Below are 19,296 nucleotides of genomic sequence, written 5' to 3' on the forward strand. Positions count from 1 at the left end.
AAAAAAAAAAAAAATCGGAAAGTAACGCTGTATCTTTTTCCTTTCTTCTTCCGTTCAACGAATCCTTTTTTTTCTTTTTTTTTTTTCCTTTATTTCATTCATCGAATAACGCGTTGAACAACAAGGAGACAAAAGGAAACGAATAAATAGGGGACGCGTAATATATTCACTCCCGTTACATATTCTTGTATATTGTTCATCTTTCGAGAGAGAAGATCAATTAGTTAAATACATTGAACATCGTGTCGGTTTTTAAAATCTCTGCGGACCATTGTTGTATCTACAGACGTATAGTAACTTCACTGTAGTGCTGACTATAATCATTATTCCTGCGGTTACGTTATCTTCAATGATATATAAAATTAGGGTAAGACGGGGTAACGCTATCGTATCTCGATAATGTAAAATATACTACTCGTCTACTCAATGGTAATTTCGTTAAACGTAAAAGAATATAATTGTACAGTAAACGCTTGGCTCTTTTTTTCTTTTTTTCTTTCTTTTTTTCTTTTTTGTCTTCGTTATCGCTTCAGACAGATCAATAATAGATCGCTAGAAGAAAGTAGCTACTACTACAACGCGAGAAGAAAATCGGCGAATCGGTGAGAGTAGAGGCAGCGACAAGATTCCAAACGTGAGTTCGCGGTTCAATATCGCTTATCGCGTTCAGAGAGAATACGGAAAATCTATCGATTCACCGATTTCCTGCTCCTGTTATTCGACGACCGAACATCCACGGACGCGATCCGACTCTCGTCGTTTATTATTATTATTAACCAGACATAACATGCCCTTTTTTTTTCTCTTCGAAATTTACGTTTACTTCTTATATATCCCAAACCCGGATCTATTTATTTCTTTTTTTTTTTTTATCTTTTTTCGTCGCGTAAGGATGCTCTATATAGATATATTCAGAACGATCGATATTTTTGTGCAGGATTAGATTAGGTAAAAGGGCACGCTTTATTTATTTATTTATTATTTTTTTTTTTTTTATACGCTGTAGTTGCAACGAATTTTCTTCTCTTCTGTCTTGAATGACGAGTGTGGATCTCGTCATGCGTTTCTTTCTTTCTTCAAAACACAGCTAATAAACGCGTTACGACGATGGATTTCTTAATAATTATTGCCAACTTTGTACAGTGTTGATAATAATAATAATAATAACAATAATATCGCATTAAAGATGGAAAATAACAATCTATCTCGTTCTGTTCTCTGTATAACTGAGAGAGAAAGAGAAAGGTAGAGAGAGAGAGAGAGAGAGAGAGAGAGAGTGTGTGAGAAGTGAGATGCATCTGTATATTCATCTGATGCAAATACGACTCATAGGCGGAAAAACACCGTTCATTTATTTAATAAGTAATCCTTAGTACAGGTCTCTTTTTTACTTTTTCTTTTTCTATTTTTTTGCCTTTTCTTTGTTCTTACGTAGAGTTTCTTTCACCTAATAGAAGTGTATCTACGATAAAAAGTATTTTCCATTTATCATTGTTCAACGTGCTAAATTCTTCAAATTTTTTTTATCTCTTTCGTAAATCGGTTTCTCTCTCGCATGCACGCACACGTAAATAAATAATACTCTTTCGTTCAAAACTTTCTCCCCATCGTTCGTTCGTTCGCGCATTCGTTCGATCGCGCATTCTCTTCCTAAGCTTGTCCTTTCATCCTTGGTTTTTTTGTTTGTTTTCTTGCTCTCGCACTTTTTTCGCTCGCTCGCTCGCTCGCTCACTCGGTCGCTCGTTCGTTCGTTCGTTCGTTCATTCGCTCGCTCGTACGTACTTTCTATTCCTTTCTCTCCCACACTCTCATTCCCTAATTAATTTCTCAATAATGTAAATTTATTATAATAATCTCACTTTGGCGCGTAGTTGTCAAGAGACATGGCCACGCAACCTCTCTTATCGTTATGATTTAACACCGACACCCCATCACGATCGCTCTTTATTTTTGTTCGTTTGTTCTGAAAACATTCGCAAACTTACACGATTTACGCTCGAAAGTGGAATTGACACTCATAAGGTTATTGAAATAGTCTCTCGAAGAGTAATAATTGCACCGATGCGACACGACCAATAAGTAAGTACATTCTCGATACTTTGTCGTGTTCGAAGTCTCTAAAGCGTTCCATCCGTTTTCTTTTTCTCACAATTCCCCAATTTCTTCGTCGTACTTTACTCCCTGTGATCGATTCACATTTTTTAGCCCATCTGTCGGTCTTCCCTTTCGTTCGTTCACATCGCGCGTTTCCTAAATTTTTCTAAAATAAACAAACAACGTTCGTCCGTTCGTTCGTTCGTTTCGTAGAAGAAGTAAATATAAACGAGTAAAGTAAGGAGAGAAAAAAGAGACGCGAGAAGAGAAAGAAAGAAAGAAAAAAAGAAAGAAAGAAAGACAGACTGACAGACGGACAGCAACGCTGCGCGAATTAAGATAAGATAAAATGTTATATTCCGCGCGTTATTCTCCAAGTGGAACCTTACTTTCGTAAACAAAACGAAAAATTAACAAAGTCACCAGGTGTAATGTATAACACGTGAACGAAAGAGAAAAATCCTCTTTCTCTTACTCTTTTTTTTAGGCCAAAACATACACACTATACGTATATGCATATACCAACGAGATGATCGGTGATACGTGCACTGTTTGTTGCAAGTTTATATAAGGTATATAATTCTAATATCGTGGCCCGGAAAACTTATTCGATGGTACTTGTTCGAAAGTAAGTATTGTAATTTGATTCTTCAATTCCTAATCGCGAGTATATCGCTACACACGAACGCGCACGCATCGGAGAAAAATGCTAACGACACAAGTCAACGGGGTTTAAAGCTAAAAACGGACGAAGAACGAAAAGGGACGACGATTACTTTCCTTTCCGGAGAGGAGGAGGATGATGAAAAGGTGTATTTTAAAAAAGTGATGCGCGCTGAAGGGACAGTTCGCGACGATCTCGCGTCTCGGTGCGGGGACGGGGGAGGGGGAAAGGGAGTGGAGGGGGTTTGGTATCTATGCGACCAATCGTATTTAAGGCCGATTTAACTCCTGTCTCCTTTACATCGTAACCGACACCGAGACAGAGAATTGACTGTTCGATCGATCGAACCAATCGTATTCGTCGATCGAGCGATGACCACCACTCGGTGCACGCGAATCGATTTTTCTTCTTCTTCTTCTAAATTTTCGAAATGCGAAACAATCAACATTGTTCGGAGGAGGGTGTCCAATCGAATGAATCGCACAATCTTTTTTTCTTTTTCTCGAATCGAATTCGAACGATCGCTAAATAAATTCCAAATCGACCAAGAAGGGACAAACTTTGAGATGTAAAGCAAGTCGTAAAGCGATAATGATTCTTTCTTTCTGTGTTAGTATCGTGTCTCGTGTGTCGTGTCTATGTGTGTCGTGTATCGTGTCTATGTGTGCCGTGTCTATGTATGTGTCTGATTCTTGCGTTCTTCCTTCTTCTTCGATCGACGCAGGATACGAAAACGAACGAAAGCTCTTTTCTTCCGATCTTACTCCTCCTCCTCCTTGTTTCTTCCTTTACCTATTATGACGATGACGACGACGACGACGATGATGGCGAGGACGAGATATCGATCAAAACGAGACTTCTCGAATCAATTTCTTGTTGAAAAGGAATTTTTTTTTTTTTTTTTTTCTAATCGTATTCAAACGATAATCTCTAAACCAACGATCGATATGCTTATGTAATACGATCGCAAAGCGATCATCGCGATCATCGTGTTGTTCGTTTCTCTAATTCCCCGATTATTATTATAATCACGCTTTTATCGTTATCGTATCGTCGCCTTTATCGCATTACCGTGCTCAACGTTGCCGTTACAACACGTTATGCTACGTAACGTAAACTCCTGTTTACTCCTTCTTTTCCCCCCATTCTCTCTTATATCATTTTCTTGAAACATCAATCCATAATCTTTTAAACGCATTTACCTCAACGTTCATATAATATAATCAACAAAACGTTAACACGAACGTCGCCCGTTTCTTGCTCGAAAAGCAATTATCAGACGATAGTTTACACGAGCAACAGGCGTCGCGAATAATAAATTATCATCGTTAATATATTACTCTTTTCGACTGTGCCGACTAACTATTTTATATATACATGTAATATGTTTTTTTTATTTTTTTTTTTTCGTAACGCGTTTGGGCGTTGTATGTAATAATGTGTGTGTACGTGTACGTGTATGTATATATATATATGCGTGTGTGTATGTATGTATGTATGTGCTCCCGTTTCGCGCATTCGCGCTCGTGTCGTGACTGTGTATCTCTCTGTGTTTGTGTGTATATATACGTACGGGTATGTCTGTGTGTGTATATATACATATATATACACATATAGCAATAAATATGTATACACTTTGTGTAGATACGATATATCGGAATGATCCAGATTTTATCGTCGACGATTGTATTAGCGTTAATTAATTTCCCGTAACATCTATATCTTATTATTGCTGCAGCTTTATAGATCTCCTCTTCTCTCCTCGTCGCGTGTTCCTCGTTTTTTTTCTTTTTTTTTTTTCCTCTTTTTTTTTACTTTTTTCCTTTTTTTCTTTTTTTTGCGAAAATCCATTTCCCTCCTTCCCATCATCCGGCATCTTGTTCTCCGCGCCGATGATCGACCCTCTTTAACACGACGCACGCTTTTTGCGAAAATGTTTTTTTTTTTTTTTTACGCACAACGATAAACGAGATATATTTATATATATATATATATGTATAATAATGATAAAAAACAAAACGAAGAATATGGAAGAAACGAGAAAAATATTTCGATTTATATAAAGCGACCGGATTACTTTAATTTCCATTGTCATTGTCGTCGTTACGTATGTCGGTCATTGGTCACAGTCTCGTCGTTATTGTCCGTTCGATCGTCGGTAATTGACCGATTGAGTAGCGGTATTCGATACGACTACAATACGACAACGTGAGCTGAACCGAGAGAAAAAGGACGAAAGAAGATCATGCGCGCAAGATCGCGGCCGCGTATTTGGATAGAAATAAATACAACGATATATCGAAGAGGATGCAAAAAAGCAGTGACGCCGATCGGTCGATCGAACCCAATACCCTAATGGCATTTCGTGCAACACGAAGACGATAGTGCTTCGCTGTACGATTCGTCATCGTTTTCGATAAATTTTTATCGACCGATCGATTTCTGACACAACGTCGAAAGCGAGAAACAAACTACCTAAATGTATATTCCGTCGAACGAAAGCTATTCCAACGTTACGACGCACTTGCAAATTTGCCCTTTGCGCGTTCCAGTTTTCTCTTCTTTACCGACCATCGATATACCCTACCGTTTCGAATCAGCCTATCGTTCGATTCTCGACCAGTAGCGGTGATCTCGGAAGAAGCGAAGAAAAGAAAACACTTTGCATGCGTGTTTCGACTCGTACGATCGTATACATGCCCGACCATATTACGAACGCGTTCGAAAGATTCGCAAAAGGCTAATTTCCAAGCTCGGTTAAAAATCACAGTCAAAAGAATGCACTTCGGTAGGTAGTCGGTATAATTGGACACGGCTACCAGAGCCTGCGCATAACGCCGAAAATGGCGTCTGAGAAAACGAGAGGATTGCACGGTAGCCTCGCACGATGTGCCTCGCGTTACAGAAAAACTCCATTAGGTTTTAGGCTTGGCTTTGAAACGAGATACATCGATACGACCTAATCGTAGACAGCCGCCCACGAATACCGTCTTTTTTTTTTTTCTTCGCTTTCTAGGCCCGATAGTCCCGGACAAAGGTAAGTACGCTCGACATTTGTCCATCGTCCAACCCGTGTTATTCTTCCATCGCACTCCCGGCTGCTCGTCGATGATAATCCCGGAGAGATCGACGATGGTAATCGTCTACGATCCACGCAATGATAATTTTCCTCGCTTCGTCGCTATCGTCCGTGTCTTTTATCCTTTTCTGTGTTTTATGATCGTGTTTTATAGAATAAAAGTAAAAAAGTAAAAGAGTGTGAAGAAAATCGATGGAAAATAAAGGATTTACAGCTCGCGTGAAACGAAGCGATGAAATTATTCGCGTATCGAGTGAACGAAAGAAAAACGAGGAAAGACTAGTAAACGAAGGCGCGTAAACTACAAGCGACGACAATAATGCAAACAAACGACGATGACGATGACGACGACGACGACGACGACGACGAGGACGACGATGACGATTCTTCGTTCTACCAGCTATCGTTTTACTCACTTTCATTCTCGTATCATTTTCACTAATTTTCTCAAATACTTCTATTTCTATTCTCGTTTGCCTCTTGTTTACGATAGTCGACGCGTAAAACACGTATCGGTGAACGCGCAAGCATAACGGAAGGCGGAATTGAACGACGATCCATGGGACGAGGAGCGGCACGCGCGGACAAAAGATCGGACGATAAGATCGCGAATGGGATCGCGGTCGAATTGCCGTTGTTGCTATTGGCGGTTGTTGTTGCGGCTGCGATTGCGATTGCGGATGCAGTCGTGGTCGACGAACACTATTCCACTTGAAATGGGCGATGCGTCCAACGTTGTTTCGGGCCGATTTCTTCGAATTCACGCGTTGCCGGCGTTTCGCGTTTTCGTACGCGAATTCGCCAACTCTTTTCGACTTAACTGGAAAAATGTAAAACGATTGTGTAAATAAAAAAAGATTCACCGCTTTTTCATACACTTCCTTTATCATACACAGATATACGTGGAAAATATATATATAAAAAAAAAAAAATAAAAAAAAAAAAAAAAATAGTGGACGGACGATACCTGAGTACGGCGTTCACAGTCCAAAGTATCCAGCGATGGTGGTGGTCAGAACGACGGCGAGTATAGCAAGGCAGATCATGATCATGATCTTCTTCTGCGCTCGGCAAAAACACACAATGATCGATTATACAAGGCAAGGTACGCATACGTGCCGGTAACATTCCTACCGTGAACTGTAACTCTACTTGGACACTTTCCTCGGTGGTGTGTGTGTGTACATGCTACGCGTCACCCACTTCTTCCATTACACATCATCGTCACATTCGATCCTTCGATCGAATCTCGCAGCTATATTCGCGTGCCTCTCTGCGTGTCGCCTGCAACTGGCCTCCCAATTCTCAACAATCGCAGTTTCGTGCCTCGTCCTATATATATATATATATATATATATATATATATTCCTCCTCTTTCTGATATTTGGTTCATCCCCACCTCGATCGTGTCGCATCCCCTCCCTCTCTTCGTACACAATCGCCACAAAAAAAACCGTACATCCATCCATCGTGAATATTATTATATATCTTTTTTTTCTTTTTATGTATATATATATACTTTTTTCATCATACAAACACGTTTTTTTACCTATTATTTATTTACAATTTGCACGAGATGTCGCGTCGCGCGCGGTGAACTCGAATCTGGGGGGGGGGATATACCGACCACCACGCTATCTATCTATCTATCTATCCTCTTTCGATTCGCGATTCCGTCTTTCGTTTGTCTTTTTTCGAACAGGAAAGAAAAGGAAGCGAAACGACGAACGGACGGCGAGTGCGCGCGATTCCCGTGCGGAGAAACGGATTCGCGAGAGTATTAACACTGAGAAACGTTCGCAGCCTCGGCGTTTTCGCTGTTGGAGGGAAGCGAGTGGGGAAGGGAGAGGGGGAACGGAGGACGAGAGAGAGGAGCGATGAAAAACGCGAAAACGCCGCAGCTCGCGTCTCCAGAAAGTTCCACTATTTTACTCTTTTCCCCTCGTGGTCCACCACACTTTTCACAGCGTTCATCCTTTTCACCGCTTCACCTGAAATCCTCGAATATCGCAGATCTATCTTCTTACAACGCGTATACCAGAATGATTATGAGAATGATGAACGCTATTGTCAGGCAAATTACGATGAACATCAATTTCTGCGAACAGAATACAGAGAGTTGCCGTCACTCGTCGATGTTTACGCATCGAAGCCGCATCGAAGAACGAGAGAGACAGAGAGAGAGAGAGTCGTGGAAAGAAAACGGTTTGTGTATGTTCTTCTCCAACCGCGCGAAAAAAAAGGAGAAAAAAACCACATTAATTTGGCCATAGAACCATACACCAAACTGTACGTATATCCGTGTATACTACTACTAAATTGGAAGAACGAGAAAAAGATCGCGAACTCGCCCTTCTCTTTTTCTCTTTTTTCTCTCTCTCTCTCTCTCTATCTCTATCTGTCTCTCTATCTTTATCGTTCGAGAGAAGATGCACGGACGAGTTAGCGAAACAGAGAAAGAACGAAAAGAGAAGAAGAAAAAAAGTATATACACATTTCTCACTCGCGTTAGTGGAACGAAATGTTATATATAGTTACGGACGAAACGAAAATAACGATGTTTAGTCATTTCGATGTTAGAGAGAGAGAGAGAGAGAGAGAGAGAGAGAGAGAGAGAGAGAGAGAGAGAGAGAGAGAGAGATAAGCCAGGGAAAGAACAGGAAGGAAATAACGAAGAACGACGGCATAATAGTTGTGCGCGTTCGAAAGTATCGAGAGGGCAGTTGTTGGTGAAATCGCGAAACAGAAAGTCCATTTAAACGAGCGTCGTCTGCGCTTCTTTACCTCTTCGCTCGTTCCCCCGCGCGTCTCTATCATCGTCCTTGATATTTTTCGATCGATCTCGAGATCCATTCCCTCCCTTTTTCTCTTCTTTAATTTTCTTTTCTTTTCTTTTCTTTTCTTTTTTTTTTCTTCCCTTCGATCGAACATCGCGTCCATTCCCCCATTATCATCGCATGCCCCTTCCCATCACCCCTAAGCGCGCGCTCTCTCCAAACCTTTAGCTTCTCGGAACGCATGCTATTATTATGGAGATCAATATCACGGCCAATATCAAGACGCAGATTATGATGAAGATCATTTTCTGTGGACAGAAAAAAAAAAAAGACCGGCGTGTGAAATGGACCGTACAATCCGAGTCGCGGGCAAAGTGCGGATATTCACCAGGGAAGAGAAATATAACAAGTGAGAGAGGGAAAAACGTTGCACGCGTGTTCTTCCGTATCTCGAGAAAAAGCAACAGAGGCATATCGATTTATACTTGCACATTTATATAATAGAACACGATAGAGGATAAGAAGAAGAAGAAGAAGAAGAGAAAAAAACACGATGACGATAATAACGAAGAAACGAAGAAACAGGCAGACAAGCAGGCAGACAAAGATCGATTAAATCGGACGAGAAACAAGGATTGTTTATTATATATCAATTTACGGATAACAGGAAGAGGAAACGATAAGAGAAAGAGGAGAAGAAGTAAGCGGAAAATAACACGTTTTCTTTTTTTTTTTTTTTTTTTAAATTAACGATGCAACAGATTGAACTTTCGAGATTAAAAAAAAAATTTGTTGACGATTGTTGTTCGCAAGCTAGGAGAGAAGCGAACAATCACGTACGTGTTCATTGCTGGAAAGAAATTTCGCGAACGGTACGCGAAGGCAAGAGAAGTCCTTGGCCAGGATCACCTATCCCCACTCTAGACGCTTTGTTGACAATTCTACACCACACACTACACAAGTACATACTACATAGTAGAAAAGCTATAATTTGAGTATCCAAAATTATAAAAGTTATTTTCGTTTATGGAAATTGAAATATTTTCGAAACTATTAATTATTTCGACAGATATCGACGTAATAAATTCGTATACAATTATTTTAACTATATTAACCAAATACGAAATTACATTTATAAATTAAATTATCGTTATAAATCATAATTAGTCTACGCATATTGATAAAAAATAGAAAAATTTTTATATTATATATCGATACGTTAAATTTTTCTGGATTTTACGCATCGAAGTTGAGATACATCGTTTGGGTCGGTATATGTGACAAATACTACGGTAGAAACAAAAATACGTGTGCAAATAGGCGTTTCTTTTCGAATTAACCAATCAGAGCCGCGAAACTTCTTTCCACCAATGAACAGTACCTTCGCGTTGCACATGCTGCTCGCACGTTTATCTTTGCCGTTCGTCGATCGATCGCGTTGGCCAAAATTGGACCAACAAGATCGGTGAAAAGCGAAGCAAGGATTAGAAATGGGAAGGATCCGTCGCCTTCCTTTCGAATTCCTACGAAACTTTGTCACAACGAAGTGGCGTTGAACGTGCAAAGGGGGAACGAGTAAGGAAGACAAGGAATGAGACAAAGAGGTATCGAGAAAGAGAAAGAGAGGCAAGTTAGGCGTTCTCGTGGATGATCCTCGTAACACGAAAAGAGAAGAACGGCGGATTGGGATGATCGCCGCTGGATCGTCAACCGATTATCGTCCACTTCTTATCGCAAACATTATATTATCCGGCGGCGATCGATCGATACCATTTTTTTTCTTTTTTTTTTTTTTTTTTTTTTCGATTCGTTTTACCTTACGAGCTTTGCTCCGATACTCCTCGGCCTTGATCAGCTCTCCCCGGGCCTGGATAACGTGGTCGCCGGTTTGATCGACGAGGTACTCGATGCGGTCCACCAACTCACCCTGCCGTGCCATACACCGGAGGAGGAGAGGGAGGAAGGGGGGGGGGATGAGCGGTGGAGAGGGTAAGAGGTGGATCGCTTCCAGCAAGGTTCGTTTACACGCGTCGATGTTTCGTTTCGCACGTGTGTCGTTTACGCGTTACGTGTAGATGCGCCCAAAGAGCAGAATGGTACGGCGCACGTACACGCGTAAACGTATAATGCATGGATATTATACAAAGGAAGAGAGAGATGAACACACCAGTGTGAATAAAGCCACACGTCGTGTTATATATATATATACCGTGTACACCGTATAGCGTATACGCCGTCACCCAAATAAAGGGAAATGAGGAAAAGCCACGATGACGATACACGGTTGGCGCGCGACAGAGCCAAATCCAATCGTGAGATAAAATCGTTACACAAATTGTTAGAGCATAGGTTTTATATATATATATATATATATGTAGAGTTTTTTTTTTTTTTTTTAGTTAGTTGAAGTGTACGAAATGTGAAAGAACGGTTCATGGGCAGAGTCACAATTAGCACACTCACGTTCAGTAAGGACAGAGCGACACAAGTAGAGAGACACACATATAGACGATGATGCATGTGTACGGCAAACGTGTGTACGTGTCGTACGTAAGAAAAGGAAAAAAAAAAAAAGGCACGCGTACACACACGTGCATACACACACACGCAACGTACGTATAGAGAAATAGGAAAGAGAGAACAATCAAGACGGATAAGGAACACGCGTATAATACAAACATCATATACATGGATGCACATCGAACGCATATATATATATGTGTGTGTATGGGCGCGAGCATCCGTACGAAATATATAAAGGATACAAAATGTATAAAGAACAGGAGAGAAAGAGAGAGAAAAAAAAAGAGGAAAGAAAGCGTCGTCGTTTTATTCGATGTCGATATATATATATATATATCAAGGGAATCGTAGTAGCAGTAGCAGTAGCGGTAATGTAGTAATAATAACAGTAGTAGCAGTAATAGTAGTAACAGTGGTAATAGTGGTAGTAGGCATATACAAACGGGGGGAGGGGCAGGAAAAAAAGCAAAAATAACCAAAAAGTGTAAAACGGGGGGGGTTATGTGTAGTAATAAATAGGCGTATAAAGAATGTATAAAGGAAAAAGATAAAAGAAACGCAAGATCGGAAGGAATGAGAAAGAGAGAAAAAAATAGGATGGAAGGAAGATGAAGGGAGGGAGACGAGAGGAGAGGTGGAGGATCAAAGGAGAGGGAGAAAACAAAAAGTGACGAATTAGACGCGAACGAAAAGATCGATCCGGGGATTGTGCGATCTGGGGAGGACTCACCCGTCGAGCTTTGCTTTGATACTTGAGCGCTTTTTTGGTGTCCTGCGTAGCCGTCTGCACGTAGTCCACCGCGTGTTCCACATGGTACTCTATGCGATCTATCATCTCGCCCTAGGAGTAGGCAACGTAGCCGCGATCCACACAGCGTAACGAGGAGGGGGGAGGGCAGAGAGAGAGAGAAAGAGAGAGAGAGCGATGGTTAGTTTTTTGTTTAGTTTTTTATAAGCCGAGTTCGAATTCCTGGTATTCCCCTCATGCTTATTTATTGCGCGAAAGGGAAAGAGAAAGACAAAGAGAGAGAAGGTGACCTTCCTTCTTTTTTCGACGAGCCTCGATTATTTAAAAAAGAGAAGGAAAGAGAGAAGATAGAAAAAGAAAGAAAGAAAGAAATAAGAGACTACGTTAATAATTATCCAATATATACGTCTCGTGTTAATGTCAATCGTTATCCGTTTAATGGTTTATTCGCGTGTCATGCATTTTCTAATCAGATCATAATTATCACGAAAAATTCACTTCTCCCATAAACCATGAACAGGATTTTCGAAAAGAAAAATGGTTACACTGGTTCGCGCTACGCCCCTCTCAAAATTTGTCCTTTTCTTTCTCTTTTCCATTTTTTCACGATTAACAAAATCGCGACGAAAAAAGACTCGATACAAAATTAATTAATAAGAACAAAACGAAAGAAAAAATAAATAAAAGAAGCAAAGTCGAAGGGTGAAACTTGGGGCTCTATATATAAAAAAAAAAAAATAAAGAAAGGTACACGATCGATCTTACCTGACTTTCAACCAACATCGCCATGTCCATGAACATATCGTGAAGCTCCCTGATGGAGTTTTCTAGTTTAATGATGTCGGCGTGGCGTGCCTCGATATCGGCGAGGGTCTGTTTCGCTTGTTGCGTTTCCATGATAATCTGCGAGAAACGCGTCTCGATACAGCACCATGCTTTTCGAGGAGAGTGCACCAGAAACGTAGAAACGTAGAAACTCTTACCCCCTGCGTGAACACGGCCGGATTCCCCTGTTCCAGCATTTCCTCCAGCTCCTCGTTAGTGGTCGTCCTACCGGCTGCGCGCGGAAACCAATTTTTTTTTCAGCTTAAGAATAGTTTTCAGCTTAAGAGTTTTCAGCTCGTCGCTCGGCTCAAGTTGTTTAAGAGGAAACGAGAGAGAGAGAGAGAGAGAGAGAGAGAGAGAGAGAGAGAGAGAGAGAGAGAGAGAGAGAGAGAGAGAGAGAGAGAGAGAGAAGAAAAAAATTACAAATCAACAACGTGTTTCTTAGCTTACTGATTTCCAACTGTCGTTGTATCCTCCCCTTACACCGCTCTCTGTAATCGGTCTGGGTCCGATTGTACTCCGTCATCACCTCGACGAACTTCCTCGAAAGCGTCGAGTGTTGTGTCTTCCGTATCCTCAGATCAGCCGACGATTTGTTCGTGTGCTCCTCTTGCTCGATATTCTGCTCTATCACTGTGAACGATGAAATCGACAACAACGAAATCGTGAAAAGAAAAAAAAAAAAACGGCTGTTGTGTTCAACTTCCTGGATATTTCTCGATCTTTACCTACCCTTCAATTTAGCCCTCACTTTATTCGCCGTTTTCTTGATGTCTGACATCAGGTCCTCCAATTCCATTTTAACCTCTGCAACGAAGAAATAATAATAAGAAGAAGAAGAAGAAGAAAATTAATCCATCCATTTCCTCCATCGATATACCTGCATCTCTTCCTCTTCTCTTCTCTTCTCCCCCCTCCTCTGTCGCTCAATTATTTAACTCTCGATGGAGAGCTCGATGAGACGAGGAAGAGAGGAGAGAGAGAGAGAGAGAGAATCTTTTCGAACTTCTTCACTTCCCTCCTTCTTTTTCCATGATTTAATTCAATTACGCGAAGTGAGCGAAGAAGAAGGAGAAGAAGAGAATTTCGAACTGTGTTTGTCCGCGGGAAAAATGGAACGAATCGATTCCGCCCGATTGGTATTTCCCTGCTGTCATCGCCACGGTCTTCCTCTTTCCATTGAAAGTGACCCTATTATTCCCCCTCCTCCGACCGATCAATTTCATCAATCGAGAAAGGAATCGTATCGCGATTTATCTATCTATCTATCTTCTTGTTATTGCACGGACAACACACGTTGGATACGGAGGATTCTTTGGAATTCACGGATTTCCTCGAACGAGAGAGAAAAAGAGAGAAAGAGAGTGTGCGTGTATGTAATTTTTCTCCTCGATCGAATTCGAATTCGCCGGCCGGGCGCGTGTGTTTTATCGCCGATGCGAAGGCCGCGCGCATTCTCCTGCGTCGAGGGTGCTCGATGGAATTGGGTTAATACGGGGTGGAAACGTGCCAGACCTACTTCTCAAACCTCTCGAGAACTCGACACGCCCGGGAGACACGGGACGCTCGAATTCGATCGAATGGCACGCGCGTTTCCGTCCCTAAAAAAAAAAGAAAGAAAGAAAAAAAAAAAGAAACAAAAATTAATTTGACCGATCGAGATCCGATCGTACCGAGCGATGGTAAAAAGACTCCCTTCCTGATCGAACGAGCGCTTCCGCGCAACGAATCGATTACCACCGACCTATTTGTATCCCGGCAAATTCATCTTTGCGTATACATTCCTCTGGGATATTCTTTCGATTCGAATTAAAAAATATTTTTCTTTTCTTTTCCATTCGTTTCGAATTCTAAGACAAAACATCTTTTTATCGATCGAGAAATGAAATTCTCCTTCGAGTTCGTTTGGAAGGAAGTAAGGAGAGGCTCGATCGATCTTTTCGCTAGAGACTCCAAGCGAGACGCGAAGTCAGACGTGTAAAATTAAGTGTGTGTGTGTGTGTGTGTGCACCGGCCGGTAACATTGATCTGCTTCCTCTCGAGTAGAGCTTGCTCGCACCACTCGAGCCCGTCGTTCGATGCGAAAGGTCGATCGGAGAGTGAACGACTTTCGAAGCGATCCCTTTCCGTGATTCCGCGCCAACGACCGAATCGAAATCTCGAGGTAAATATTACGGTTAGAAGAGAGATCCGTATCGCTTTCGAGCGATAAAAATCGATCAGTAATGTCGAATTAACGTTTATTATCATCGAAAATATCCTCCATCCGTTCCTTTAGATTATGGTTAAAGTTTCGAAAAAAGGAATTAATTTCAACGATCCGATCCAATTTTCCTTTTTTTTTTCTTTTGATCATCAATTTTCGAAAAATCGTTAAAAAGGGGATAAAACAGTACACGATATTTGAAACTCACTTTCGTCGGTTTGAGGTGCCGACAAAATGGCACTATGCTTTTTCTTCACATCCTCCACGTTCGTTTGGATCCTGTCTATCATTTCGCGGATTTCCTCCACCTGTGCAACGATTAAAACGTGTTAAATTGTACGTATATATCGATAACTATTAATTAAGAAGAAAAAAAATTCATATAAAAATTTATTAAACATTTGAAAATTTATATATTTATTTCGATCGAGCGATGGAAAAAAGCGGTTATCGATAAACGGAATATAATTTAATTTTTAATCAACACGGTGTAAAAACCCGGACGGCCAATGAAAGAAAACGCATTGCTTTTAGTAAGTCGAAAGGTGAACCTCCGCGACAATGATATTTCACCTCTGTTAAAATTGTCTCTTCCCACGCGGAAAGATCGAAAAGCGAAACAAACGATCAAAGTTGATACGAGCCCACGCAAAACGGTAACTAATGAAAATGCCAAAGTTTCTCTCTCCATTTGCACCGAGGCTCCCTCTACAAACCGAATTATCCGGCAAGTACCTACGCGTTAAATTTCGATCGCCCGTATCCGTTACGACTTATCCCAATATTGGCGTTGAGCGAATAACGTGAAAAAATATAAAACGAAAAAAAAATATATATACACGCATCAAGAGAATGGAAATATTTGCGGAACGTGTAACGCCACACGGTTAGTCGGTTCGGAATCGTCTCGACCTAATTCCCCAATATCGAGACGAAACTATCCGAACAGAAATTTTCGCGATCCGATCGTTTACTATTTTACCGAATATTAATTTCTCCGCTCGAAAAGAAATCGATTTCGATCACTTCGATCTTGTTCACAATCTTTACGGAATTACGATCATCGATTCGTATATATCACCTTGACCGAATGAGATAAGTCCAAAAGAGGAAAAAAAAAAAAAAAAGAAAGAGCGAGATTGTTCGTGAGAATTTAAACGATAAAATAGCAACGAGAAACTTATGAGTAGAAATATGGTAAAAGAGTGTAATATTATTATCTATCCAGAGCTCGATGTTTCAGATACAAATATATATATATACTCACTTCCGCGAAAAACTCGGTCATAAAATCATCGGGCCCGCCAACATTGACGGACACATCGTCCGCCACGTCATCATCGTCCGACTGGGCCTGAAACAAATGAACGATCAAAAGTTGGTTAAATAAATTCGATGCACCGTCACTCAATTTCAATTTATTTTATTATATTGCCGCCATCGTCTAAAAAAATCGAAATTTTGATTTTTATCGCGTCATGAGAAATATGATCGATAATCGCGATAATTTGTTTCGGATAATTATGGCGTTTCATTTTTTCAAATGCGCGCCAAACATATTCCGAATGCATCCCTGCTTATCCGCCAGCCGAATCGTCGAATCGCTACTTTAATTCCCTCCGACGAATGTAATAATTATATTCCGCCTATTGTACGTTCTCAATGGTCTCTCTAACTTAACCCCCTTTGTTCGTGTATACATCTCCTTGATTTACCTGGTTAACCAGATGCTGACTCGGCAGAAAAATCTCTGTGTCGCGAGACCATTATGTACCAAATTTTCGATTAACTTCGTGCCTTTTTTTCTCATCCCGTTCTTATCCCTATATACATTTTTATCCTCGCGATCAAAGAGCGATCCTCACGCATACAAAAGGCGGATGTATACCTCGTTACACACCTCCTTCCTTCGTAACTTCCTTCAGTTTTCATTTTCAATATCGTTTTTCAAACGATACACACACTCGCATACACACAATCGGATATTATGATTCATTCAATCGCGAGAAAAGTTGAGACTAATTTAGATTCAATAATCTACACGTAACAATATTATAATAAAATATATGTATTAATACATCAAAGGATAAAAGGAATGCGATTAAAAGTTGAATCTAACTTTTATTGTTCTAACTTTACACGTTCCGATTGTCAACGTTAGTTTTTAATCAAAAACCTTGAAAAAAAGAAAAAAAGAATCGGAATACTAACTAGTTCAAACTAACACAGAATATCAATGGGATTAAGCAGTAAATAATGAGAACAAAGTTATCGCGAATTAATTTGAATCGATGATATTTTTTTGAACATTATCGAATAATACGTGTACAAAGGAACACGAACGAAATGAAGTAGAGATCGATTAGAAAGAGATCGTTTGAAAAACAAGTGTATATCGTAATTAATAGAATCGAATCGTTGCTTCTTGTAAGAGTATCAAAAACCGATTAAATTGGGAAAAACTAAGGCATGGATGTCATGCGCTCAAGAACATGTCATACGCCCAGATACACCGGTCTTTTAAGCATTCGGCGTTTCCGACTGAATCATTAACACCGATTTATTCTTACGTACAGAATCGTCTCGATTTTCAAATAAATGTATTCGTTCGATATTCGAAACATTGTATCATGATACTTAATTAGAAATTTTCCATGGAAAGTAACTGCTTAAATATATATGTATATATTTGTACCGGTATCGAGAACTCTGTCATCGTTATGAAATAAACGATGACGAAAAACATAGGTATATTGGCAAACACCTGTCAGTCACAGGAGACATTGGTCTCTCTCTCTCTCTCTCTCTCTCTCTCTCTCTCTCTCTCTCTCTCTCTCTCTCTCTCTCTCTCTCTCTCTCTCTCTCTCTCTCTTTCTCCACCTCTTCTTATTCTATCCCCACTTTGCTGCGCTCTCTCTCTCTCTCTCTTTCTCTCTCTCGCAAATACATATATATATACGCATATATTCTCTCTTTCTCTACTTATATGTCTCTTCCCGTCTTTTTTTCTTGTTTGTTCATTCATTCTTCTCTCTGTTCAACCACCGAATGGTTGACAGTCGAGTAGACACCTCGGAAACGCCTTATTTCATTTTTATTCGTAAACGACCGAACGAACGAGCATTCGGATCGTTTGATGATCTTAATTAATATTTGCACGAGAAATGTTCGATCTTGACAAATGAAACGACAATGTTACATGTATGTATATATATTGGGCGTGAGTTCATTTCTTCGAACGTTACAAAATACGGACGATGCGAAGAGAATACGAGTAACAGAATTACGAATAGGAAAAGAAATAAAATTCTCAAGAATAAAAGATGAAAGTTTATCGTTTTGAAACGATAATAGTAAAGGCAAGGCAAAAAGATAAAATGAAAAAAAAAAGTGTAAGTGTATTAATCGTACGATGAATCAGATTGTTTTCAAAAAAATGTTATATATAATTTTTCTATAACTCACCGCAACAAGAGCTGCTAATCTATCCTTAGTCATGGCGAGGGTGACAAAGTGTTGCGAGTCAGCAAATGTACGGAGTGATGAGACTAGCGACTAATCCCATTCACGATTTTATCCATGTACTATGAGCACGACCACTAAAAACTAAAGGAAACGGACGCACTAGCGGCGAGAGACACGATCGTAAAATCGATACACTCGCGAACTCGCCTGCTTCTGCAGTGCCGTCCGGTGTGCTACGCATGCGCCGGTGACGTCAACTATATTCAGGAGCGAACCTAGACCTCATCGTAGCCCCATCTCAACGAACGCCCCCTCCCTTTCCATTACCGATCACATTTACTTTACAAATTTCTTTTTATATCATCGATATTTATATATATATTCTCTATGAAATAGAGTTAGATTTCAAATCTTTTCAATTGTTCGATTTTGAAAAATTTATCGATATATAAATATCGTTTTATAAACGAATATCTTTTTCTAATTTATCGTATTTCGTTTTATCAATTAAATACGAAATATTTGGAATCTTTTTCTTATAAAAGAGATACGAAGAATATCGAAAGATACGATAAAAATTACGATTCAGAATTTATTATAATATATATATACTATTCGTTTAACATGCTGAAACAAAAGGAAGAAAAAGGAAATAATTTATAAAGGAATTAAACGAATACGCTTCAAATTTAATATTTACCGCCTTTACGTGCCCCAATGCATCATTCTATGTACTCATACTTATATATATATATATACACGTATATTATAATTCTCCCGTTAAAAACTGAAATTCTTCGATACCGGCTTCGATGTGGCGCGCATAAAATAGATGTCGCTAACTCACGTTATTTTCTTCTTATAATTTTTAAAAAAAAATACTCTCGTAAATATTATTTTGACAATTTAAATCAA

At 39.9% G+C, this 19,296-nt stretch overlaps 1 protein-coding gene across 12 annotated transcripts; it reads right to left on the bottom strand.

Annotated features, from left to right (window-relative positions):
- Window positions 1–170: 170 nt before the first annotated feature.
- Window positions 171–18,625, bottom strand: Syx1A (syntaxin 1A). 12 transcript variants are annotated; one of them, XR_411797.3, is made up of 10 exons: window positions 18,382–18,624; window positions 16,184–16,270; window positions 15,125–15,224; window positions 13,443–13,517; window positions 13,161–13,343; window positions 12,869–12,942; window positions 12,651–12,788; window positions 10,431–10,541; window positions 6,805–7,169; window positions 171–6,657 (listed from the first exon to the last, which is right to left on the bottom strand). XR_411797.3 is itself a non-coding variant. In NM_001278326.1 (10 exon segments), coding segments are annotated over 9 exon segments (882 nt in total). In that variant the 5' UTR covers window positions 18,415–18,622; the 3' UTR covers window positions 4,754–6,657; window positions 6,805–6,817.
- Window positions 18,626–19,296: the final 671 nt, after the last annotated feature.

This window comes from Apis mellifera, linkage group LG11 (genome assembly GCF_003254395.2).
Source record: "Apis mellifera strain DH4 linkage group LG11, Amel_HAv3.1, whole genome shotgun sequence".
NCBI classification, from domain to species: domain Eukaryota; kingdom Metazoa; phylum Arthropoda; class Insecta; order Hymenoptera; family Apidae; genus Apis; species Apis mellifera.

What these genes read in the sequence shown, in the direction of transcription:
- Syx1A (XM_006570273.3), bottom strand. Translation starts at nt 18,414, where the DNA reads ATGACTAAGGATAGATTAGCAGCTCTTGTTGCG. An exon ending in ACAACGACAGTTGGAAATCA is followed by an intron (nt 12,943 to 13,160) that starts GTAAGCTAAGAA and finishes TTCCGCGCGCAG; the next exon opens with CCGGTAGGACGACCACTAAC. An exon ending in CGATGTTGGTTGAAAGTCAG is followed by an intron (nt 11,979 to 12,650) that starts GTAAGATCGATC and finishes GCCTACTCCTAG; the next exon opens with GGCGAGATGATAGATCGCAT.